The sequence below is a fragment of the Microtus oregoni genome, unplaced genomic scaffold, assembly GCF_018167655.1.
Source record: "Microtus oregoni isolate MIOR12 unplaced genomic scaffold, Mior012 000015F_ref0000493, whole genome shotgun sequence".
NCBI lineage: Eukaryota > Metazoa > Chordata > Mammalia > Rodentia > Cricetidae > Microtus > Microtus oregoni.
The window spans coordinates 18716993-18743919 of record NW_024543074.1 but is presented as its reverse complement, the minus strand read 5'-3'; the positions used below and the strand labels follow the sequence as shown (position 1 = coordinate 18743919).

Below are 26927 nucleotides of genomic sequence, written 5' to 3'. Positions count from 1 at the left end.
AACCTCATAGGTTAGGTGAGTAGTCTGCCACTGAGCTACATCTCTGTCCTAGTTTCATTTTGAGGTCTCCTAGGTTGCCCAGGCAGGTCTTGTTATTTAGCCAGGCCTTAGACGTGTTCTCTCTTTCTGTACTCTCCCAAGTAACTGGGATGACAGACCTATGCCACCAAACCTGGCTTTTGTTTTGTTTGTTTTGAGATAGGGTCTTATTCAAGAATCCCAGGCTGACCTGGAACTCAGTATGTAGCCTAGAATGCTTTCATACTTGTGGCAATTCTCCTGCCCCAGCTTCCTGAGTGCTGGAATTTCTAGTGTGAGCCACTGCACACAGGTTTATTAATTAATTTATTCAGACATGTTCTTTTTTTTTTTTTTTTTTTTTTTGGTTTTTTTCGAGACAGGGTTTCTCTGTGGTTTTGGAGCCTGTCCTGGCTGTCCTGGAACTAGCTCTTGTAGACCAGGCTGGTCTCGAACTCACAAAGATCTGCCTGCCTCTGCCTCCCAAGTGCTGGGATTAAAGGCGTGCGCCACCACCGCCCGGCCAGACATGTTCTTGCTATATACAGAGTTAGTCTAGGACTCACAATCCTCCTCCAAGTGCTGGGATCGCTGGTGTGTACTGCCACACCTGCCTAATACAGCTAATTGAAAGTCTGTTTCGGAGGAGTTACAGAAACATTCAGATGAGTTTTTTTGTTGTTGTTTTTGTTTTTCGAGACAGGATTTTGCTGTAACTTTGGCACTTGTCCTGGGACTGGCTCTTGTAGACCAAGCTGGCCTCAAACTCACAGAAATCTACCTGCCTCTACCTCCCGTGTGCTGGGATTAAAGTCATGCACCACCTCTGCCCAGCTCAGATGAGCTTTAAACTCTTTTTTAAACTTGTTTTTTTCCCTTTGGTTTTTCTCAAGACAGGGTTTCTCTTTGTAGCATTGGCTGTCCTAAAACTCACTCTGTAGACCAGGCTGACTTCAAACTGAGAGATCCACCTGCCTCTGCTTCTCAAGTTCTGGGATTGAAGGTGTGTGCCACCACTGCCTGGCAGTACTTATTGTTTTTATTTTTTTGCAAGCAAGCAAGATTTTATTGAAAAATAAGCTCTCCACAGCAGGGAGGAGTCCTGAAAATGTTTTGATTAGGCTTAATATTTTCTTCTCTTCTATTTTGAGACAAAGTTTCTCTGTGTAAAAGCCCTGGCTATCCTGGAACTTACAAGGCTGGTCGGGAACTCACAGAGATCCTCCTGCTTCTGCTTTCCGATTAAAGGCATGCACTACCAACTCCCGCTAGGCTTATCAAATGAAGTAATAATTGATAAACCTTGGGGCTGGCCATGTAGCAAGGTAGTAGAATGGTTGCTCAGTATGTACATAGTTCCATCCTCAGCACCAGAAATAAACAAAATACTGTGACCTACTGTTTAATCAAACTGATGGTGATTGTTTTTTCTTTTTTGTTTTTCTTTTGTTTTTCAATTAAGATTTCTCTGTATAGCCCTAGCTGTCCTGGAACTAGCTCTGTGGATAAGGCTGGCCTTGAATTCACAGAAAGTTCTGCCTCTTGATTCCCAAGTGCTGGGATTAAAGGCCTGTGCCACCACTGTCCGGCTGTTTTTTCTTTTTAAGTTGGAATTATGACTGGTATTTATATTTAACATTTTTGTACATTGTTATGAAAATATTTGTCTTTTGTTCCAGAATGAAATTCACTAGAATTAGTACTCCCAAAAAATCTAAGAAAAAGTCTAAGAAAATATCTAAGAAATCTGAAACAACTGAGGGAGATCTCACTTCTCAGAAGAGAAAGGTAATAAAAGTACTGGAATCCTGGAGGTGATACTGTTTTCTTAAAAGACCAGCAATATTTACTGCAAGTCCTCCCAAAGAAGGTTCCTCTTGTTATAAGTCATTAACTACAACCTATGCCATTTATTCCCTGTTCTTGCTAGTTCATAAAGATGTTAAAATCTCACTGTGGGCTGAAGCCTGCTGACCTGAGTCTAATGATACACACACGCGCGCACACACGCGCGCACACACACGCACACACACTAATAGTGTATACTATGGGATTGTATTATTGTATTAACTTTGTCTGTTTGGGGATCAAGGGAACAGTGCTGAGATATGTAAGACATCCTAGGTTAAGTATTTTACCCCTGAACTTTATCCTCTGTATCTTTTTACTTCTTTTTTTTTTTTTAAAGATTTATTTATTTATTGTGTATACAGTATTCTGCCTATATTCATGCTTGCAGGCCAGAAGAGGGCACCAGATCTCATTACAGATGGTTGTGAGCCACCATGTGGTTGCTGGAAATTGAACTCAGGACCTTTAGATGAGCAGGCAGTACTCTTAACCAGTGAGCCATCTCTCCAGCACCTGTCTTTTTACTTCTTTATTTTAAGACATAGTCTTCATAAGTTGTTTAGCTGGCCTTGAACTCTTATCATAGGAAACAGGCACGCATTGAATGTGTGATTGGCTTGCCTCAGTCTCCCTATGTGTGTGGGTTTTTTTTTAATTTCCTTTATTTTTATTTTCTGTGTATGTGTGTTTTGCCTGGTTGTGTGTCTGCACAACATGTGTGCAGTACTTGAAGAAACCTTAGATCCCCTGGAACCAGAGTTACGGATGGTTGTGAGCAACATGGGTGCTGGGAATTGAACCCTGGTCTCTAGGAGAGCAGCCAGTGCTCTTAACTGCTGAGAAACCTGTGCTTTTATCTACTGAACCATCTCTCTAGCCTCTCCATGTGTTCTTAACCCCTTTTATGAAACAGGGTCTCCTGGTATAGACCAGGTTGGTTTCAAATTCACAGAAATCTACATTGACCTGCATCTGCCTCCTAAGAGCTGAGATTATAGGTGTGCGGCACCACACCTAGCCCCCAGCTCTGTTCTTTTTTATTTTAGGTTTTATGAGACAGGGTTTCTTCGTGTAGCGTTGGCTGTCCGGGAACTCTCTCTGTAGACCAGGCTGGCCTCAAACTTACAGAGATCTGCCTGCTTCTGCCTTCTGAGTACTAGGATTAAAGGCGTGTGCCACCATTGTCTGGCTCTTGGTTGGTTATTGTGATGTAAATAAATTTTTTCTATTATATATTTCTGGTTTTTTGTTATCAAATATGAAATTCTTGCTGCAATCTCAATTAATATTCTAAATTTTTGCCTAGGCAAGCAGTACTTCAAAAAATGTATCCAAAGCAAAACAACTGATTGAGAAAGCTAAAGCTTTCCGAGTCAGTGGACCAAAGGCTGAAGAAACGGTGCCCTTGAGGCGGTCCTCCCGGCACCAGATACCTCCTGAAAGGGAGAAGTCACCAGAGACAGATGTGAGTATTCCAGTGTCTATTGATATAGGTGTTATTATTTTGTTTTAGAAGTGGGAGAAGGAGCCCTTTACAGAGGCGTAAGGTCACATTCGATAGCCTGGACGTGGTGGATGTTCTGCTTTAAAAGCCTTTGGCTTACAGGATATAGTCCAGTTTCAGGTCTCTCATGGTGTCCTGTACACTGAACCAATTCTTCCCATTGCTCAAGCAGTTCTTTACCACAGTCACACTGAATTTCATTTCTCCTCAGAGAGCTCAGCTCTTACTTCTTATTTTTTCTCACTTTGAAATTCACATTCCAAGTACTGTCTTCTATCTGAGAATTCTCTACTCAATTTTTACTATCCTGCTAAAAGCCACTACCTCCTATTTTTAAATAGTTTTATTGAGATATAATTTACATGAGGTACAGTTGGCCATTTAAGTGTACAATTCAAAATGGAAAGTGTTATGGTGCATACCTGGAATTGTAGCACTATGTACATAAAATAGAGGGACCAGAAGTTTGGGGGTGATCCTCATCCTCACACTATGTGATAAGTTGGAAGGCAGCCTGACCTATGTGAGACCCTGTCTCAAAAAAAAAAAAAAAAAAAGAACGTATGCAGTTTAGTGTCTTTGAATATATTTAGAGTTGTGCTTCTATTATAATCAATTTTAGAAAATTTTCTTGGTTTTTTTGTTGTTGTTTTGGTTTGGTTTTGACTTTTTTTTTTAAAGATTTGTTATGCATACAGTATTCTCAGTACTCTGCCTGCATGTCATAAGAGAGCATTAGATCTCATTACAGATGGTTGTGAGCCACCATGTGGTTGCTGGGAATTGAACTCAGGACCTTTGGAAGAGTAGGCAGTGCTCTTAACCTCTGAGCCATCTCTCCAGCCCTTGGTTTTGATTTTCTCGAGACAGGGTTTCTCTGTGTAACATCCCTGGCTGTCCTGGAACTCACTTTGTAGAGATCCACTTGCCTCTGCCCTTCCAAGTGCTGGGATTAAAGGCATGTGCCACCACCACCCAGCAACTTTTTCGTTCTTAGAAACAGGGTCTTTTTTTTTTTTTTTTTTATAGTTTTTCAAGATAGGTTTCTCTGTGTAGCTTTGGGTGTCCTGGCACTTGCTCTGTAGACTGGCCTCAAATTTACAGAGATCTGCCTGCCTCTGCACCACCACCACCCAGCAAAATAGGACCTTATATTTTTTTTAGTATTTATTTATTTATTATGTATACAATATTCTGTCTGTGTGTATGCCTGCAGGCCAGAAGAGGGCACCAGACCTTATTACAGATGGTTGTGAGCCACCATATGGTTGCTGGGAATTAAACTCAGGACCTTTGGAAGAGGAGGCAATGCTCTTAACCACTGAGCCATCTCTCCAGCCCTAGGATCTTATTATGTAGCCCAAGGTCCCTCAAATTCACCGCACTTTTGCTTCAGCTGGGATTGTATGTGCCACTATGCCAGTTTATAGATTATTTCTGTTATCTCCAAAGAAGACACCATTCCCCTTTACTGTTCCATGTGACAGCTACTTATCCTCTTTCTATTTCTGTAGACTTTCTGTTCTGGTCAGTTTATAAAACATTGTATGGTATAATATGGGAGACCACTACCAACTGAGCTACAACCCAGCCTTCTATGTCAATTACCCTTTTTCCAGTGTATCCATGCTTCATATGTTACCTACCCATTAGTTATTTAGTAGCTACTTCAGTTATCTGATCAACCAAGGCAGTATTAACAGTGCTTGTGTTCAAGCATTCTTATTTTGCTGGATAGTGGCTCCATAGTGTAAGAAGAGTAATGCTGGCAATCTGGATACATAACAAAGTACTGGAAAAGGTGAAATCCTTCAATTAGTAAGTAAAGAAGCTGGGCATGGTAGTGCATGCCTTTAACCAGAGCACTCACTCCAGACAGAGGCGAGTTTGAGCTTAGCCTGGTCTGCTGAGCAATTTCCAGGACAACCAGGGATATATTGTGAGATGACCCATTCAATGAAAGAAAGAAAGACAGAGAAAGAAACATATATGCTAAGGTAACATTGCAAAGATCTGTAGTAAGAAAGAATCTTTTATCTGTGAAATTATGAAGAAAAAGGGAATTCTTTCAGCTTCACTGTCACACTTCAATCTGTGAAAGTTGTGGTCGCAGAGTGTGTTATCAGATATGTGTGTGAAAACAACCAAGCTCAGAATCGTCTGAGCCTTAGGAATTCATGGCTTATTGGAATCTCCATGGAAAAGGGAAAATAATGTATTAAAGTTTTTTTTTTCTTCCTTGTTTTGTCTTAGGACTCTGTAATACTAATAGATTCAAGTCCAACTTCTATAAAACAACCAGAGAAAAATCAGAAGAAACTTAAGAATTTGAATGATGTACTAGGAAAAAAAGTTAACAAGCCTTCTAAAAATGTTCCTGGTAATTGGATTTAATACTGTTTGATGAATAGTAGGGTGTTTTGGGGCAATTAATTCTGAAATTTCTGGTGCGAAGTTACTGTCTTGTCCCATAAAATAGAAAATGTAGTGTTTTGTTTGTTCCCTTTCCTTTGAGACAGTTTCTCACTATGTATCCCTGCCTACAGAGATCTGCCTGTGAAGTGGTGGGATTTAAGGCATGGACCATCATGTCTGGCTTTGTTTTGCTTTGTGGGTCAGGATTTCTTATTCTCTAGACTAGTTATTTACTATGTAATTGAGGCCAACATTGAACTCATCTTCCTGTGTCCACCTTTAAGTGCTGGGATTATAGTGTGTGCCACCTTCCCTGCCTAAGTATTTCCATTTTGAGTAAGTTTTTCAAAGAAAACTTGAGCATCATATTTTTTTTTTTCCCCGAGACAGATTTCTCTGTAGCTTTGGAGCCTGTCCTGGAACTAGCTCTTGTAGACCAGGCTGGCCTTGAACTCACAAAGATCTGCCTACCTCTGCCTCCCGAGTGCTCGGATTACAGGCGAGCATCATATTTTTAAACACTGTTTGGGCACATATTTTAAATTATTGTACTTCTATATATATACTTAGCAGCTCACAAACTTGACTACGAATTTTTTTCTGAGTTAATTAAAACACTTCCTTATAGCTAGGTGTGGTGGCACATGCGTTTAATCCCACTACTCGGTAGGCAGATCTCTGAATTCCAGTACAGCCTGGTCTACACAGCGAGTTCCAGGATAACAGAGAGACCCTGTCTCAAAAAAACCAAAGCAAACTAAACCAAGAAACCATTTCCTTGTTACTATTATTAATATTGGTATTTATTTATTTATTTAGAGACAGGGTTGCTCTCTGTAGCCTTGGCTGTCCTAGAACTAACTCTGTAGACCAGGCTAGCCTGCAACTCAGAGATCCACCTGCCTCTGTCTCCCAAGTGCTGGGATTAAAGGCATGGACCACCACTGCCTGGCGCTTTTTTTTTTTTTTTTTAAATTTATTGATTTGTGTGTTCCCATGTGAGGGTGTAAGGTAATTTAAGGTGTGAGTCTTCACCTTCCACTTACAGCTTATACATGAGCTTCAGGGATAAAACCTGGTTTGTCAGGCTCTACTACTGAGCCCTCTGTACAGCCCCCAAATTTTTAAATAAGATTTATTTTTTAACTATTTATTTATTTATTTTGTTTTTTGTTTTTTTGAGACAGGGTTTTTCTTTCTTTTTTTAAAATTTATTTATTTATTTATTATGTATACAATATTCTGTCTGTGTGTATATCTGTAGGTCAGAAGAGGGCACCAGACCTCATTACAGATGGTTGTGAGCCACCATGTGGTTGCCGGGAATTGAACTCAAGACCTTTGGAAGAGCAGGCAATGCTCTTAACCACTGAGCCATTTCTCCAGCCCGAGACAGGGTTTTTCTATAGCCTTGTAGCCTGTCCTGGAACTAGCTCTTGTAGACCAGGCTGACCACCAACTCACAGAGATTCACCTGCCTCTGCCTCCTGAGTGCTGGGATTAAAGGCGTGCGCCACTACTGCCCGGCTTATTTATTTTTAAAGATTTATTTATGTGTTGTATGTATATGAGTGCTTGTACAACTGCATGCCAGAAATGGGCATCAGATCCTTTTATAGATGGCTGTGACTGGGAATTGAACTCAGGACCTCTGGAAGAGCAGCCAGTGTTTTGTTTTGTTTGTTTGTTTGTTTGTTTTTAGAGATTTATTAATATGTATATAACATTCTGCCTCCATGTATGCCTGCATGCCAGAAGAGGGCATCAGATCTCATTATAGATGGTTGTGAGCCACCATGTGGTTGCTGGGAATTGAACTCAGGATCTCTGGAAGAGCAGTTAGTGCTCTTAACCTCTGAGCCATCTCTACAGCCCGCAGCCAGTGTTCCTAACCACTGAACCATCTCTCTAGTCCCAACTATTTATTGAGACAGGGTCTCATTGCACAATCCTGTCTGGTCTGGAACTCACTATGTAGACCAGGCTAGTCTTGAACTTAGAAATCGACCTGCCTCTGCCTTCTAGGAACTGGGGTTAAAGGTGTGCCTGACCTTGTCCAAGTTTATTTTTATTTTTATCATGTGTGTTTGTGTCTGTGTATGTGTGCTGCTTGGGTGTGGTGACAAAGAAACCCAAAGAGAGCCTCTTTCCCTGCAGCTGGAATTGGAGAAATTTGTGAGCCTTCCACTGTAGGGTGTTGGTTACCCAACTCAGGTCCTCTGGAAGAACTCTGTGTGCTCTTAAGTCTAAGCTCTTTCCCCAGCCCCTGCTATGTTTTTTGTTTGTTTGTTTGTTTGTTTTCAAGACAGGGTTTCTTTGTAGCTTTTGAAGCCTGTCCTGACACTAGACCAGGCTGGCCTCAAACTCACAGAGATCCATTTGTCTCTGCCTCCCAAGTGGTGGGGTTAAATGCGTGCTCAGCCACTGCCAGGCTTGCTTGTTAATTTTTAACATCAAAACATTTAAAATGGGGGCTGGAGAGATGGCTCAGCAGTTAAGAGCACTGACTGCTCTCCCAGAGGCTGTGTGTTCAATTCCCAGCACCTGCATGACACCTTACAACCATCTGTAACTCCAGTTCCAGGGAATCTGACACCTTCATACCAAATGTACATAAAATAAAGATAAAAAAGTCATTTAAAATCTTTGGGCATTTCCCTAGACATATTGAGCAAAACTTTAAAATGTGAATTATGGAATTCTGCAGCTAAAAATGAAAGTTGCCCAGGGGATTCCAATATTACCAAGTGGATGAAACATTATTAAATAGCATTCTTATAAATAAAAAGTAAGCTTTCTAAAAATTTTTAAAGATAACTTAAGGTAAGTGGAGATGCTAAACATGTAATACTAACCCAAGTATTGATTTTTCTAAGGAAAAATGAAAATCGCTCCTTTATTTCTTGCCAAAAAGACTAAACGAACAGCCATTCCTGTCCTTGATTTGGATGATAGCAGGTCAGTCCAATATAGATATATAAACATTTAATATTTTATGGAATACAATGTGTATTTATTTGTTTAATTAGATGTCAATGACCATTTGAAATATTTTTATTTTGCATGTGCATATATATGTAGTATGTTTATATAGCATATTCGTGGATATCTGCTCATATGTGTGTTTATGTACTTGTGTATAATTAATTGTTCATGTTTGTGTAAATGGAGATCAGAGACAGGAAACAGGAATCTTCCTGTCACCCATCACCCACCTTCTATGTGGGTACTGAGAGCATCGAGCTTCAGTCTACACAATTTCATGGCTAGTGCTTGACCCACCTGAGTCCTCTTCCCAGCTTTCTGATTAAGTTTTAAAATATATTGATAATGCTTACACTACTGGCGAAGGTCTTAGGTTTTTGTAAAAGGTTTGGGAATAGGGGCTGGAGAGATGGCTCAGTGGTTAAGAGCATTGCCTGCTCTTCCAAAGGTCATGAGTTCAATTCCCGGCAACCACATGGTGGCTCACAACCGTCTGTAATGAGGTCTGCTGCCCTCTTCTGGTCTGCAGACATACACACAGACAGAATATTGTATACTGTATACATAATAAATAAATAAATATTTAAAAAAAAGAACATCATATTAAAAAAAAAGCTTTGGGAATATTTCATATAAAGTAGCAGCATAATTAAAAAGAAAAGAACAGCCCAGACTATCAAACTTTGTTCATGACCTTTATTTAATATAATGTCTACAATTTACTAGGCACTATTTTTGGCACTAGGAATGTTAAGGAAAACACAGTGCCTGTCCTCATGAGGATTATATAGTCTCCTAGGGGAAATACAGTCTATAATTAAACATTAACTGGCTTAACAAATGAAAAACTGACATTGTGCTAAGGAAGGTCACAATTTTTTTTTAATATTTATTTATTTAGTATATATACAATATTCTGTCTGTGTGTATGTCTGCAGACCAGAAAAGGGCACCAGACCTCATTACAGATGGTTGTGAGCCACCATGTGGTTGCTGGGAATTGAACTCAGGACCTTTGGAAGAGCAGGCAATGCTCTTAACCACTGAGCCATCTCTCCAGCCCCACAAAATTTTATTAGTTTATATTAAAGAGATGTTTGGTCATTTCCCTGACCTCTGAAGGAAAAGCAGCAGCTCACCAAGGGGAGGCTAGTGTTCTAGCCAAAGGGAACTATGTGTGCAGAGTCCCGGAGGCTGTAAGGAATGTGCTCAGCACCAGTGATGGAAAGGAAGGATGCTAGAGTGACTTGAGTTCCAGAGCAGGAGAGAATGGGAGATTAACTGGAGAGATAGGTGCCAGACTAAAGAACTCGCTAAGAGTGATACAAATACATGAAGGGTTTAGGCATGAATATATGGGTAAACAGATTTGGGTTGTGGAAGTTCAGTGTGCCTTCTAGGTGAGTCTTATGACTGCATAAAGAGCTGGATACAGGTTGGTAGAGTACCTTGTCTAACATGCACGGAGCTTTTCTTTCCTTCCGTATATCTCACTTTCACTGCTTCCCGTGTCGGACTTCTTGCCCCAGGTGTGTCCTTCTCTTTCTCTGCATTTTCTTCTTTCTTGTTTTCTTCCCTCTCCAGCCTAGATTTCTCCTCCTATTCATTCTCTCTGCCTGACAGCCCTGCGTATCCTTTCTCTTCCCTAGCTGTTGGCTGTTCAACTTCTATTAGACCAGTCAGGTGCCTTAGTTAGACAGTCCAGTGAAACAAATGCAACACATCTTTACATAATTAAACAAACGCAGCAAAAACAGAGTAACACACCTTTACACAGTGAAAGTATATTCCGTAGCATAGACAAATGTAACATGTCTTTGCCCAGTTAAAATAATATTCCACAGACGGCTAAGTTTTTCTAATTGCAAGATAAATTCTTATTTAACAACAACAACCACCCTCGTGCTGGGAATGTAGTTCACAGGTAGAGTGCCTGCATCATAGTACAGCCCTGAGTTTTCTTTCTATCCCTACACCAAACAGGGACAAGGAAGAAAACTCCCACCTGGTGAGAGTCCCAGTTAGCATTTTGGTGGGTGTCTTTTAAGACAGTTTTTTTTAATGTATACATATTTGTCTTATTTAATTTTCTAGCATGAGTAGATAAGCAAAAAGAATTTTACCAGCTAATTTATTGGGTGTGTTTAATTTTGAAGTTTTTTTAGATTTAATTTTGTATGTGTGTATTTTGTGTGTATGCATGCCTGACTGTGCTGGTACATTCATATGTTGGCATGGGTGTGAAGGTCAGAGAACTTGTGAGTTGATTCTTTCTTCTATGTGGGTTCCAAGGATGGAACTCAGTCAGGCTGGTGGGGCAAATACTTTTACAGTGAGCCATCTCACTAGCTTGAAAATAAAATTTTAAAATGTTTATTTTCTAGATAATTTTCTAGAGAATAATTGTTCTTTAATTTTTTGCATTTATTTATTTACTAATTTGTGTGTGTGGTATGTGTGTGTAGGGCAGAGATTTGGTTTTTCACTACAACCATGTTGGTCCTGGGGATTGAATTCAGTTCATCACTCTTGGTAGCAAATATCTTTACCTGCTGAGCCTTGCTCTGGCCCTAAATAGTTTATTCTTCTTCATTTTATTTTGCTTTATTTATTTATTTTGAGACAGGGTCTCATTGTGTAACTCTGACTATCCTGGAACCTACTATGTAGACTTGATCCACCTGCCTTGGCCTCCTGACAGCTGGGATTCAAGGCATGCATCACTACACCTGGCTATTTAAATTTTTTTATTACATCTGTTTATTTACTAACATTTGTATAAACACACGTACCATAGCATGCATGTGGAGATCCGAAAACAATTTGTGGGACTTGATTCTTTCCACGTTGTGGGTCCTTGAAAATTGAACTCAGGTTGTCAATATATTCCTTTAGATGCTTCTAACTTTTGCTTTTATTCTTTTAAATTTTCTTCAAAGTCAAGATTCATCAGAACAAACTCAGGATTGTGATATACAATTTAAAGCAAAGCGTGATTTTCTGATGAGTGGTTTGCCAGATTTACTGAAACGACAGATTGCAAAGAAAGCTGCTGCACTAGATGCATACAATGCCGCGAGTACCAGTTTCCAGAGGGTTGTTCATGTGCAACAGAAGGATGATGGTAAGTGTGTTTATTGTGTTTTTATGTTTTTGTCCCTTTGTTTAGACAGGGTCTCTCTCTGTAGCTTGACTGGCCTGGGACTGACTACAAAGACCAAACTGACCTCAAATTATTTTTGAGCCAGGGTCTTATTCTATAACCCAGTCTGTCCTTGAATTTATGTATCCTGGGCCTGAAATTTAGCAGTACTTCTGCTTTAGCCTCCTGAGTGTTGGGATTGTAGACATGAGCCCATACCTGCTAAGTATTTATTCTTACCCTGTGAGAAGAAATCTGATGCTATGTAAGGAATTGTTTAAAAAGGGGTGGGGGGTGCTGACTGGGTGGTGGTGGTGCACACATTTAATCCCAGCACTTGGGAGCCAGAGGCAGGATCTCTGTGAGTTAGAGGCCAGCCTGGTTTACAGAGTGAGTTCTAGGACAGCCAGAGCTATAAAGAAACCTGTCTCGAAAAACAAAACAAAACAAAAAAAGGGACCTGTGGATGTCCCTGGTTGATAGGATACCTGCTTGCATATGGGAGCCAGGGGTTTGATCCTCAGCACCACAAAAGGTAAAAGTGAGGCTAAATCTTAAGGAGAGTGGCACACACCTGTTATCCTAACACTTGGAGGCTGACAACAGGAGTATTAAGAGTTTGGGGCCATTCTGGGCTATAGTGAGACTGTTTTTTTAAAAAAAGAAAGAGTTGAAGGAATGACTCAGTGGTTAGCAACACCTATTGCTCTTGCAGAGGATCTGGGTCTGAGTCCCAGCACCCACATGGAGGCTCATATCCACCTGTAACTCCAGCTCCAGGGGATAGGGCTTATTGCATTCAGGAAGGGAAAATCCTTCTCTGTCCTCAGTGAGCACCTGTACACATGTACTACACATACATGTGAACAGACACACTCATGCAAATAAATAATCCCAGCATTTAGGAGGAAGAAACAGGAGAAACTCTGAGTTCAAGGCTAGCCTCATCTACATAGCATGTTCCAGGCCAACTAGAGCTACATTATGAGATCCTGTCTTAAAAAAAAATAAATTTTTTGTTTGTATTTTATTTCTTGAGACAGGGTTTTTTTATGTAGCCTTGACTTTCTCAGAGCTCACTTTTAGACCAGGCGGCCTCGACGTCATAGAGATCTGCCTCCCGAGTCCTGGGATTATTAAAGGCGCCACCACCACCCAGCAATAAATAAAAAATTTTAAAAAGAAGAAAATGGGGTAGGCTTTCTGGTTTTATGGTATTTTGATGGTGATTTTAGTGATTACAAGTATATTTTATCTTTTTTTCCCTAATCCCTGGAATCATTTACTGATTATGCTCCCATGCAGAGCAAAGAAGGAAAAGGGAGTTTTATTTCATCCCTTATGCCATCCTTGCATTCCTGCTGTAAGGGACCTTGAATGAATACTGTTTTAATGTTTAAACTTGGGCTTCCTGTGAGGCTGGGTCTGACAGTCTGTAGTTCATGGCCTGTCAGGTACATAGCAGGTTAGTATCAGCCTGGACTTCATAGTGAGACTCTGTCTAAAAATAAGCAGGATTAACAACAAACAAACAAAAATTAAAACCTTAGACTCTAAATCAGAATGCTAAATAGTACCTTGGTTTTTTAACCTACATATTAATGTTGATTTAAAAAGAAATGAGCTTGCTGGTATTTGCTCATTTTTGACAAATTAAAAAGAAGAAGAGGTAATTTTTATTAATTGTTTTTTGGTGGCGGTTTTGCTATGAAGCTTAGGTAAGTCTTGTGCTCTCAGCCCTGTGTCAGCCTCTCAAGTGTTAGAATTGTAGGAGTGTACCATGGCGCGGCTGAGCTGTGTACTTTGTTCACTCTGTATTCACTTGGGTATTTGATATTTTTGTTAGAACTATGTAGCTACTTTGGTTTGTTTGCTTGCTGGCGTTTTGCTTTTGTTGATTGGTATTTGCTGGGAATTGTATTCATAGTCTCATGAGATTTGTCAGGCCTTTTCATGTTTGCATGCTTGATAGTCCATAAATGGTGGATAAATTAGGATATTTCTGTGTTTTTTTAGGGTATTGGTTATGGCATTTGAAGCCACCTTCTTGTCCTCTATTAACTGAATTTAAAAAACTGAATACTAAAGTAACAGATCTCTCAAAATGTGTTGTTGCTCTTGGTGAATTTTCAACATTGAATTCAAATCCAAGAAATAATTCAGCTGTTGTGGTAAGTTCACAGTAACTATCCATGATTACATGGGTTATTTTGTCCTGGCTTTCAGAAGAAAATACTCAGCTGTTTAGCCTAGGGGGTTCTTCTTTCTTAGGCTCTAGTTTTAAAAATAAATCTAGTTGAAATACATATTCTCAGCCAGGCAGTGGTGGCTTACACCTTTAATCTCAGCACTCAAGGCAGAGGCAGAAGGATTTCTGAGTTCGAGGCCAGTTTAGTCTAACAGAGCTAGTTCCAGAACAGAGAAACCCTGTCTCAGAGCTTTTTAAAAAAAATAAATAAATAAAAATAAAATATATATATATATATATATATATATATTTAATGTTCCTGAGGGCATGTATGCATACCATGTATGTACAGCTGCTCACAGAGACCAGAAGAGGGCATGGCATGCCCTAGAACTGGAGTTAACAGGTAGTTGTGAGTCACCTAATGCTGTGCTGGGAACTGAAGCCAGGTCCTCTGAAAGAACAGCAGAGTGTCACTAACCACTGAGGCATCTCTCTGGCCCCTCAAAGAGCTTTAAAAAAAAAGCATCAGAATAATTGTTGGGCGATGGTAGCACATGCCTTTAATCCCAGCACTCAGGGAGGCAGAGGCAGGCCGATCTCTGAGTTCAAGGCCAACCTGCTCTACAGAGTGAGTTCAGGACAGCTAGGGCTACACAGAAAAATCCTGTCTCAAAGAAAAAGAAAAAACCCATCAGGATAATTAATAATAGAGCCAGGCATGTGGATACATGACTATAAATCAATCATTGGAAGGCTAAGGCATGAAGATGATGAATTTAAGGCCAGTCTGGGCTATACTGAAATCTTGTCTTTATTTTTATTTAATTTTGAGAAAGTGTTTCAACTTCATTGTTGCATTGTCTGGCATGGAGCTCACAATGTAGACCAAGCTGACCTCAGACTCACAGAAATTCACCTGCCTCTGGGATTAAAGATGTATACCGCCATGCCTGGCAAGATACTACCTTTAAGAAAAAATAGAATAAAAGGCAATTTTAACATAATATTAGGTTATACAGCACATTTAAATACTTTGTTATTACAAAGTATTTGCTAAATATATATTAGGTTCTTCCAAAGCTAAGCTACATTGATAGTGACTTTCTAGGCAAGAAGCTTTTGGTAGTGTTGTGGCTAAGGTCATAGATGGTATGGACTTGTTATTGCTCATCTTGTTCTTCATTGCAGTCGATGAAGACAAGGAACGATTTTACTAAAGAAGTAAGAAATCTTTTGCTGGAGGAAATAAAGTGGTCAAATCCTGAATTTTCTTTAGGAAAATATTTTCCCTTGCTCCTAAAAAAACGAATTGAGCACCAGGTACTTTCTGAGGGTCATGGTAAACAAGGTTAGTGATAATCATTGTCTTTTATGTCTACACTTGAGTTTTGTCTCTTTTTATGTTTATGTTTGTTTTGTTTTGTTAAGACACTTTTTTTATGTAGCTTTGGCTGTACTGGAGCTCACTTTGGATCAGCCTGCCTCTGCCTCCTGAATCCTGGGATTAAAGGCCTGCACCACCACCATCTGGCTTACATTTGAGTTTTGAAAAGATGAAGACCTAGCCTTTGCCGCTTAGAAGTGGTTAGCACAGACAACTGTTACAAGGGAGATTGATTAGGCATGCAGTGTAGTGTTTGCTTCTGCTAACTTCCAGAGATCCCAATCCTGGCAGATCTAGTTATGCTAGAATGCTAATCACTCATTAATGAAGCCTTAAATGAGGTCATTATAACTTACGCATCTCTTACAGAAGGCAGTCTAAATATTAATTAAGGTTTTCATCTTAATGTTGTAAGACTGTAGGATATTTGTAAGGAATAGGAAGATTATTGGGTATTGAAAATTGTTTTTGTTGATTAGTAAGCACATCTATTTCTTTTAATTCCCAAAATAGCAAGTCTACAACTACAGCTTCATGTCAGTCAAAAAGAAAGCAAAAGGAAATGTGTGGAAACAGGAAATCAAAAGTCAAAAAGAAAGAAACCAAATGAACATTCATTGAGCCCAGAAAAGATACAGGAGAAGTCAGAAGATCTTGACAAAAGGATCAGCTCTTCTGGGATAAATCTTGATTCTTCCAAAGGTATATTTCTGAATATCTCAGGGAAGAAGTGAATTGCTTTAAGAGCATGTAAAACCGGGGGCTGGAGAGATGGCTCAGCGGTTAAGAGCATTGCCTGCTTTTCCAAAGGTCCTGAGTTCAATTCCCAGCAACCACATGATGGCTCACAACCATCTGTAATGAGGTCTGGTGCCCTCTTCTGGCCTGCAGGCAGAAGCATACAAAATAATTAAATAAATAAATATTTTAAAAAATGTTTAAGAAAAAAAAAAGAACATGTAAAATCAAGACAGAAACAGTAGAAGATAATGATATTCTGATAGTAGATGATGACAGAGTCAGTAGTAGCAGAAACACTCTCCTGACAAATTGTATTTTTTCCCCCTCATCTTTGAACACCTGATTTTTAACCTCTCAATGTCGTCCCATTTTGAGACAGTCTAATGTAGCCCAGGCTAATTTCAAACAAAGATTACCTTAAGCTTCCTGCCTCAACCTACCAAGTGTAAGGATTTTAAGCATGCCATATTTAGGCATATTTCTGGGGATTGAACCCAGGCTTTAGTGCATGCTAGGCATATATTGTATCTACTAAGCCACACTGTGAACCCATAACCTGTCATTCTCCCCATTTTTAAACAATTTAAACACCTTCTGATGGCCTTGAACTTACTCTTCTGTCTCAGCCTCTCAAACAACTCTTAGCTGACACAGAAGCATATTCGCATCTTGGTGTTTAATTTATGGTTACAGTTCCTCTATAAATATATGTGCTTTTTTGTTTTTATACAGAAGGTCCTGTTGTGTATCCCTGACTGGCCTTGAACTCATGAGTATTCGGATTGTTGGCATCCACCACACTTTCCTTCTACTTAGGGTCTGTTTTTTTAAGCCAGAGATCAGCCAGGACTGGTAATGCAGGCCAATGATCCAAGGTACTTAGGAACCGAGTCAGAAGGATTACAGGTTTAAAGTCTTACCTGTGCAATAGCCTTGAGTTGAAGGCCAGACTGAGAAACATAGTGGGAACTGTTTCTGAGGCTATGGCACAGTGGTAGGTCAATCCCCAGACCTATAGAAGGAAATGAAGGAAGGGAGGGAGGGAGGGAAACTTGTTTCCTGTAATCATACTATTTATATTGTTTTTCAGTATATTTTGCCTTTCTACACATTCCTATTCAGCATATATGTATACACACACACGTCCACACATCTTGTGCAAAATACTCTATTGAGTTAATTTTGTTGTTATTTTTTGTTTCTTAATTTTTTTGTTTGTTTTTTATTTTTCAAGGCAGGGTTTCTCTGTGTAACCTTGGCTGTCCTGGAACTCACTCTATAGACTAGGCTTGGCCTCAAACTCACAGACATCCATCTCTGCCTCTCTATGAGTGCTTGTATTAAAAGGCGTGCGCCACACCTCCCAGTTTTTTTTTTTTTTTTGGTGATGTTTTTGTTTTGAGAAAGGGTTTCTCAGTAGCTAAGTAGCCAGTCCTGGAACTTGCTCTGTGGACCAGGCTGGCCTTGAACTCTTGGAGATCCACCTGCCTCTAACTCCCAAGGGCTGAGATTAAAAGTCACCACCCAGCTCATTTTTTGTTTATTGAGGCAGGGTTTTTGTCTGCACTGGCTGTCCTGGTACTCACTCTGAAGGCAAGGCTGGCCTCAAATTCATAGATCCTTTTGCCTCTGCCTTCTGAGTGTTGGGATTAAAGACATATATACTACCACACTAGATTCTATTGTGTTGATTTAATTCATCTATTTTTTTTTACATTTTTTTAATTAAAAATTTCCGCCTCCACCCCGCCTCCCTTTTCCCTCTCCCTCCCCCCCCACTCCGCACCCCCCAATCTCCTCCCCCTCCCTCTCCAGTCCTAAGAGCAGTCAGGGTTCCCTGTCCTGTGGGAAGTCCAAGGTCCTCCCCCCTCCATCCAGGTCTAGGAAGGTGAGCATCCAAACAGGCTAGGCTCCCACAAAGCCAGTACATGCAGTAGGATCAAAACCCAGTGCCATTGTCCTTGGCTTCTCATCAGCCCTCATTGTCCGCCATGTTCAGAGAGTCCAGTTTTATCCCATGCTTTTTCAGTCCCAGTCCAACTGGCCTTGGTGAGCTCCCGTTAGATCAGCCCCACCATTTCAGTGGGGCTGATCTCATCTATTTTATATACAATTTATGGAATGTTTTAATATTTGATATGGCATGTCACCTACCATTTTATTAAAAGAAATTATTATTATTACTTTTTTTTTTTTCGAGGCAGGGTTTCTCTGTAGCTTTTGGAGCCTGTCCTGGAACTAGCTCTTGTAGACCAGCCTGACCTCTAACTCCCAAAGATCCCCCTGCTTCTGCCTCCCGAGTGCTGGGATTAAAGGCGTGCGCCACCACCACCTGGCAAAATTCTTATTTTATTTTATGTGCATGGGTGTTTTTCCTGCATGTATATCTGTACACCACATGTGTAGATGGTGCTTGCAAAGGCCAGAAGAGGGCATTGGATCTCCTGGAACTGGAGTTAGATAATTGTGAACCATCATGTGGATGTGAGAAGAACCTTGGGTCCTCTGGAAGAGCAGCCAGTACTCTTAGCGTCCAGAGAGCCATCTCTCCAGCCCCATCACCTACCATGAGGGATATTTTTATGAATTGACTTTTTTAAGTATCCTATAAATTTTCTCACCTTTATAAATCCCATTGAGATTTTGAGTTTTCATTGGTTGGCATATTAGTTTGGTGAGAATTGCCATCTTGGGAATCTTCTGTTAGAAGTGTAGTCTTTGTCTCTTTATTCAGATTGGCTTCATAGATCAGAGACTGCTTTTGTTCTTTAGCTAGCTTACTGGTTTCTGTACTACACGCTATTCTTAATCGTTCATATTATCAAATATGGTTATTTAAAATGTAGTTATTAAAGGTTGTGATGCACATACATTACTCTGTTTTTAATTGTCTTCTAATTTATTTATTTGAGACAGGGTCTCATTTTGTAGCATGGGCTGGCCTGGAATTCATTATGTAGACAAGATTAGTCTCGTATTTGGAGATCTACATGCCTCTGCCTCACGATTGCTGAGATTAAAGGTGTGCAGCTGGTTATTTTGTGTGTGCATGTGTTGTTTTTTTAAAGGTGATTGAGTTTGGTATGACAAATTTTAAATGTAATGTTTAAAAAATTCATTTTTGCATCTTATAAATAGTTATTTCTATAGATGTTTTTATTACACTTGTAATAAAATAAATATCTAAGAATGTTTTCTTATGTCAAAGAATGAATAATGCCTATGTATACTTATTCTTGCTTTAGATTCTGGAGCTGAAGACATGCTTTGGACAGAAAAGTACCAGCCTCAGACTTCGGGTGAACTCATAGGCAATGAGTTAGCTATCAAAAAGTTATATAGGTTGGTAAAATTTGTAAAGGAATTAAGAAATAGTTTATTGATGTAATTTTGCTATTTAGACTAAAATTTGAAAACTACCAAGTAATTATATTATATGGAAAAGTCTTTTTTTGAAATAATTTCAAGTAAAAAGTTTCTCTTTTTGGCTTGATGGTGTACTAGGGCAGCACTAGAGAAGCAGAGGCAGGTAAATATCTGTGAGTTCAAGGCCAGTCTGTCTACAGATTGTGTTCCAGGACAGCTAAGGTTGTTTTGAAAAACCCTGTTTCCAAAAAAAAAAAAAGTTCTTTTTATTTCTGTTACCACTATTGAAACTATTGCATTAAACTTTTCAGACAAATTTATATTTGCTGGTCATGATTTTGACACCTGTAATTTCAGCAGTCTAGAGATGGATGCAAGAGGACCATTAAATGCCAGTTTGAACTACATAGCAAGTTTTAGGTTTCTTGGATTACATGATACTCTTATTTTTTTAAAAAAAATCATAGGTACATATTAAGTTATACATTTTTGTTTGTTTTTTGAGACAATTATACATTTTTTTTTTTTTTTTTTTTTTAGTTTTTCGAGACAGGGTTTCTCTGTAGCTTTGGAGCCTGTCCTGGCACTAGCTCTTGTAGACCAGGCTGGCCTCGAACTCACAGAGATCCGCCTGCCTCTGCCTCCCGAGTGCTGGGATTAAAGGCGTGCGCCACCACCGCCCGGCGACAATTATACATTTTGTTTGTTTTTGTTTTCTTTGTGTAGCCTTGGCTGTCCTAGAACTAGCTCTGTAGACCAGACTGGCCTCCAGCTCACAGAGATCCATCTGCTTCTGCCTCACTAGTACTGGGAATAAAGGCGTGTGCCACCACCACCCAGCAATTCTTGCTTTCTAACCAGCAGGGTTGTGTTACTATTAATTCAGGTCTGCAGTTCCAAAGCTAAAATTGACTGGCTTTGTAAGGTTCATTATACTGTGTCTTTAGTGGTCATTCTTAGGATTTCAAATTACTTTTCCAAAAGCTGGGCATAGTGGTATGCGTCTTTAATCCCAACAATTGGGAGGCAGGTGGATCTCCTGTAAATGCAAGGAAAGTCTGGTCTAAACAGTGAGTTCCAGGATAGCCAGAGCTATATAATGTCTCCAAACAAAATTGCCTTTCCAGAGCCTGACATCCTCGGGTGTACTCCTGTAATCCTAGTACATGTGAAGCTGAGGAAAGAGAATTATTTTGAGTTCAAGGTCAATAACATAGCCAGAGCCTGTCTCAAAAAAATAAACCTCTAGGGATCATCATGATGACTCAGTGGGTAAAGGTGCCTGACAGCCTGAGTTGTTGTTGTTGTTCTTCTTCTTCTTTTTTTTTTTTTAATTTTTGTTTGTTTTTCAAGACAGGGTTTCTCTGTGTCAGCTCTAGCTGTCCTAGAACTTGCTTTGTGGGATAGGCTAGCCTCAAACTCACAGAACTCCATCTGCCTCTGTCTCCTGAGTGCTGGGATTAAATAAATATTCCACCACTGCCCAGCAGTTTAAATTATTTGTATTAACTCATTTCTTTTATGACAGTTGGTTAAAGGACTGGAAAAGAAGAGCTGAACTGGAAGAAAGACAAAATTTGAAAGGAAAAAGAGATGAAAAACAGGAAGGTATTTTGAATTATAGTTTTTTTTGTTTTTTTATTCATTGGACATTTTTAGAGTTAGATTAGCTGAAATTTGCATAAATTAAGGATTCGTATATTTCATATTTGATATTTTTTTATTCTTGAGAATTCATTTTATAGTATTTATTGGCAGGAAATCTGTGGGATTTAAATCATTGCTGTGTTTCATGAGGAATAAGAGCTACCTAAGCAATTAATCATTTTATTTGTGTTTGAATAATTTTCCAGATTCATGGGATACAGACTTTAAAGGCAGTTCAGATGATGAAGAGTGTCATCTTTGCAACACTGTTCTGATAACAGGCCCAACAGGAGTGGGAAAAACTGCTGCTGTGTATGCTTGTGCCCAGGAGCTTGGATTTAAGGTCAGTTAACTACAATGAATATTCAAATAAGAACAGAAAAATAAACTTGCCAGTGTTCTTGTAGTTCCAGCATTAAACTGGTGAAGCAGAAATCCAAAGCCAGCCTGTGTTAATGAAGCCCTGTTTCTTTTCTTTTCTTTTCTTTTTTGGTTTTTCGAGACAGGGTTTCTCTGTGAAACAGTCCTGGCTGCTTGGAACTCGCTTTGTAGACTAGGCTGGCTTTGAACTCACAGAGATCCTCCTGCCTCTGGGATTAAAGGCATGTGCCACCACTACCTGGCTAATGCCCTGTTTCAAAAAGGAGAAAAAGGTGATGGGAAGATGACTCAGTTGAAAAGGTGCTTGAGGACTAAGTTCATATTCCCCAGCACCTGTGACAAGCTGCTAAGCAGTGCAAATCTGTTGTCCCAGGGCTGGGGAGGAACAGTCAGGCAGATTGATGGAGCATATCAGCTGGCCTCACTAGTCATGAATATCAGGTTCACCAAAAGCCCCTTTTTTCCTTCCTTCCTTCCTTCCTTCCTTCCTCCCCTTCTTTTTTTGTTTTGGTTGAGACAGGGTTTCTGTGTAGACAAGGCTGACTCAGAACTCAGAGATTCACCTGCTTCTGCCTTCTTCAGTGCTAGGATTACAAGTGTGCTCCATCACCAGGGATCAAAAGACCCTTGTTTCTTAAGAAACAAGGTGGGGAGAGATTGAGGACACCCAAGGTCATCCTCTGGCCTCCACGTGCACACACTCCCACTAGGACAGCCAGCTGCAGAGGAGAAAGCAGGTGTGATGGTTCACACTTTTAATCCTAACACTCAGGAAACCGAGGGCTGAGGCAGAAGTGCTTTGTATTTTGCATTTGAGCCCAACCTAGGCTACTGTGTGAGACCCTGTCTTGAAAAGATGAAAGGAAATAAAGATAAGATTTGCCTTTTAAAAATACATATTCTTTTTTTAGATATTTGAAGTAAATGCCTCTTCCCAGAGAAGTGGTAGACAAATCCTGTCTCAGCTGAAGGAAGCTACCCAGTCCCATCAAGTAGATAAACAAGGTGTAAACTCCCAAAAGCCCTGCTTCTTTAATAACTACAACATTGGCAAGTCACCAAGTAAGTAACATATTCCTGTCATTTATGTGCTGAAGAACTGCGTCCCTGTCACACTATGGATTTGACTTCTAAGTGTATTCTCATGGTATTAGTCACCCATAGTCTCCTTCCCTACATTTCTTATAAGCCGCTGGTTACGGACTATAATAGATTTGTTTCTCTGGTATGACTGAAATACAGGAATGGGGGAGCTCGTTCTCTCTATGACATCATGAAAGAAGACCTGTTCCATGACTTGTGATTGATGAGTGAATGAATTCAAGTATTTTCTTTTATTCTATCTCACTCATGATAAAGCTCTCTGTCATATCTTTAATGTTACTGTACAGCCATTGATTATCTTTGTCTAATGGAAGATGTCTTGCTGCTTACTGATGATTCATTTATTTCTCAGTTGTTACCTCTTTGCATCTCAATTTGAATAGTTATTGCATATATTCCAGTTTGTGGATATATTCTGCAGTATCTAAGATACTTTCGGTGCCATCAGCATAGTTTTCATTTCCAGAAGTTTCATGTGGGTCTTTTTTTCATCCTTCTGTGTTTCCAATTATGCCCTATTTTCCTGTAAATATTTGATCATGTGATTATAGCTGTCTCAATGTTCTTGTCCATATTTCTGTCATCTGTATATTTTCTGAGTTAGTTTTCAGTTTTTCCTGTCTTATGGGTTATATTCTTCTGCTTCTTTTGATGCCTGATTGTCTGATGCTTTCTTTAAGATATATTTGTATTTTAGTGTATATATGTGTGTCTGCATTAGTTTTTTCACACCATGCACATTCAGTGTCTGCAGAGGCCACAAGGGATTTGATCCCCAGAACTTTACAGTTATAGGCAGCTCTGAATTGCTGATAGGGATGTTGGGAACTGAACCTGGGTCTTCTATAAAAGCATTAAATGCTCCTTACCACTGAGTGATCTCTGATACACTTTTTTTTTTAATTTGTTTTTGAGATAGGGTTTCTCTGTGTAACAGCCCTAGCTGTCCTGGAACTAGCTCTTACAGACCAGGCTGGCCTCAAACTCACAGTGATCCACCTGCCTCTGCCTCCCAAGTGCTGGGATTAAAGGTGTATGCCACCTCAACCCAGCAGGCTGATACTTTTAATTGCCTGTCAGACTTTGTACAGTTTATATCTTGTTAAATAGTGGATAGTACTTTTCTTTCTTTCTTTCTTTTGTTTTTTTTTTTTTTTTTTTTTTTGTTTGTTTTTCGAGACAGGGTTTCTCTGTGGTTTTTTTGGAGCCTGTCCTGGAACTAGCTCTTGTAGACCAGGCTGGCCTCAAACTCACATAGATCCACCTGCCTCTGCCTCCCAAGTGCTGGGATTAAACATTTGCGCCACTACTACCTGGCTTGTCACTGGATACTCCTCTCTGCTGAAACTGTCCTTGACCTTTGTTCTAAGTTTGTTCATTTCAGGTCCGCTAAATTACTTTAGGCAAGATCATAGCAGCAATTAGACCTGAACTGATTCAGCTCCTCTACTTGGTACTGCTTCTGAGCAGCATCCTTGCTAATCTCTCACCAGTGATGATGTTTGTTGTTCTGTCCAGTGAAAAGAATGAATTCAGCCAAACATGATGGCACATGCTTTTAATTTCAACACTTGGGAGGCAGGTGGATAACTGTGAATTTGAGGCCAACTTGGTTTACATAGTGACTTCTAGGCCATCCAGGTCTAGATACTGAAACCTTATCTCTAAAACAAAAATAAAACAAAAGAAATAAGAAAAGGATGAATTTGCTGTTCCTAAATTTTTTTTTGAAATTTATTTATTATGTACACAGGGTCCTGCCTGCATGTATGCTTTCAGGCCAGAAGAAGGCACCAGACCTCATTACAGATGGTTGTGAGCCATCAAGTGGTTGCTAGGAATTGAACTCAGGACCTCTGGAAGAACAGGCAGTGTGCTCTTAACCGCTGAGCCATCTCTCTCCAGCCCTGTTCCTAAATTTCTGTGTGTCTCAGAATTTGTTTCCCATGGCCCTTCCTTCATGAGAACTTGATTTTACACTTGGCAGATCTCAGAGCACTCTCCTCAGCTCTCTAAATCTGTGTATTCTCTCCTCTGGGCTCTGTTTCCCTAGATTTCCTCATCCCCTGCCGTTGTCTCCTTGAGTTAGGAAAATTTGTTCTGGGTTTTTTCTTCCCCACTGTGGCTTGTGAATTCTCTCAAAGTAATAAGCTAGGCAGTTTTTATGTTTACTTCTTTGTGTCTTCTCCCCTCGGGAATCACTGTCCTTTGATGAATGGTAGTCAAAAACAAAAAAATCTTTCACAGAGTATGTCTATTTTTTGTTGTTATTGTTTTAGATGGAGAATTAATTCAGTCTCAAATCCTCTTATCTTGCTATGACCAGAATCACACTTTTTTTTTTTTAACAGGGTTTCTCTGCAGCTTTGGAGCCTGTCCTGGAACTAGCTCTTGTAGTCTAGGCTGGCCTCGAATTTACAGAGATCCGCCTGCCTCTGCCTCCTGATTGCTGGGATTAAAGGCATGTGCCACCACCGCCCAGCCACATCTCTTTTTTTCTTCTGGTGTTTTTATATATACTCCCCTCTTTGACTGGCAAGGAACTATTTCAGTTGCTCCGTGTCCTCTTATGTGGCCTCAGGGATCACTGTATTTCCTTGCTTTCTGTGTGCTAAGTTGCCCTATACTCAGAATTGGTTGGAGGTGATTCTTCTGTTGGAAAAGTTTTGGAAATTATTTTTTTAATTTCAATTTGAGTATTTTGAAATTCAAGACAGCATATCATGCCAGGCATGGTGGCTCACACCTGGAATATGAGCATCTAAGAGGCTGAGCTGGAGGACTGCTATGCATTCAAAGGTGCTGTTGGTTGCTGAGTAAGAAACTGTCTCATAAAAACAAAGAAGCAGGGTTGGAAAGATGGCTTAGCAGTTAAGAGTACTAGCTACAGTTGGGCGGTGGTGGCACACACCTTTAATCCCAGCACTCAGGAGGCAGAGACAGGTGGAGCTTTGTGAGTTCGAGGCCAGCCTAATCTACAAGAGCTAGTTCCAGCATAGGCTCCAAAGCTACAGAGAAACCCTGTTTCGAAAAACCAAAAAAAAAAAAAAAAAAAGAAAGAAAGAAAGATCTTACATCTCTTACCTATGTAATTAAAATGCCCTACTTATTTATTTAATTTTATATGTGTATTTTACCTGTGTGTGTGTGCCTAGTTCCCACAGAGACCAGAAGAAGGCATTGGATTCCTTGGAATTGGCGTTGTAGATAGTTGTAAGCCATTATATGGGTGCTGGGAATTTAACCCAGGTCCTTTGGAAAAGCAGCAAGTGCTCTTAATTGCTGAGCCTTCTTTCAGCCTCAGACTGTCCTGTTTTTAATAAAAATATAGTGTTAATAACTTTTTTAAACTCAAAATTCTTATTCTGTTTACTAAACACCCCCTATATACAAGGGGTAAGATCCATGGATACAGAGGGAACAAAAATAACCAGGGCTCAGTCACTCTGAGCCTGGGGGGTGGGTGCCATTTTTCCAGAGGTCTGAGGCTCTGGGATCCTTAACATGTCTATGACCATGTCTGCAATACACATTTATTCAGGACTTCACTTACTCAGGGCTTCCTCCACACCCTACAGAGGCTCAAAAGCTTGGGTCCTTTCTGAGTACCATAGAAAGACTTTCAAACAGTCAATCAGAGGAAAGTGTATATCTTTGGAAAAGAGCATCTTTTGTTGCTATGTTCTGTCATTCTGTTAGAATACATATAATACAATAATAATGTCTGTATAGAATATTTGCATGTTAGAATGAAAAAAGTCTGCTTTTGTTTTTTATCATGTAAGAGTATAAATAAACTGGATAATTTTATCTTGCCATAAGTATAATTTTAGAGTGTTCTTAAATGTAATTTGTTTTTCATAGAAAAATTAAACTCCCCTGGGAAAGTTGTTACATCACCAAGAAAGCTTCCTCCATCATCACCAAAAGGAAGTGGGCAAAAGCGAGCGTTTCCCCCTAAAACTTTGGCAAATTACTTTAAAGTATCCTCCAAATCCAAAAATAATGAAGAAGTAGGAGTACTCCTGGGAAATAATAAAGGTAAATTATTAAGTTAACAAAGTAAATTAACCTTGATACATGACACTGTGCATTTCATGTGATCCTCTGCTATTTATTAAGCCTCAGTCATGCTAATGGTCCTAAGTATAGAAGCGTTACTATTGAGTAAGATTTGGTATGGGAGTTCAGTTTGTGG

General features: G+C 39.7%; 1 protein-coding gene across 2 annotated transcripts in view; it reads left to right on the top strand.

The window, feature by feature from the left end:
- Atad5 (ATPase family AAA domain containing 5) overlaps positions 1-26927 on the top strand; it is a 50206-nt gene that overhangs the window by 9143 nt on the left and 14136 nt on the right. For both annotated transcript variants that reach the window (XM_041663821.1, XM_041663820.1), the window contains exons 3-15: positions 1698-1806; positions 3176-3334; positions 5627-5753; positions 8665-8746; positions 11713-11897; positions 13932-14086; positions 15295-15454; positions 16004-16192; positions 19477-19573; positions 21126-21205; positions 21451-21587; positions 22537-22687; positions 26594-26770. In XM_041663821.1, the coding sequence (XP_041519755.1) occupies positions 1698-1806; positions 3176-3334; positions 5627-5753; positions 8665-8746; positions 11713-11897; positions 13932-14086; positions 15295-15454; positions 16004-16192; positions 19477-19573; positions 21126-21205; positions 21451-21587; positions 22537-22687; positions 26594-26770 (1808 nt within the window). The remainder of the gene's footprint in view (positions 1-1697; positions 1807-3175; positions 3335-5626; positions 5754-8664; positions 8747-11712; positions 11898-13931; positions 14087-15294; positions 15455-16003; positions 16193-19476; positions 19574-21125; positions 21206-21450; positions 21588-22536; positions 22688-26593; positions 26771-26927) is intronic.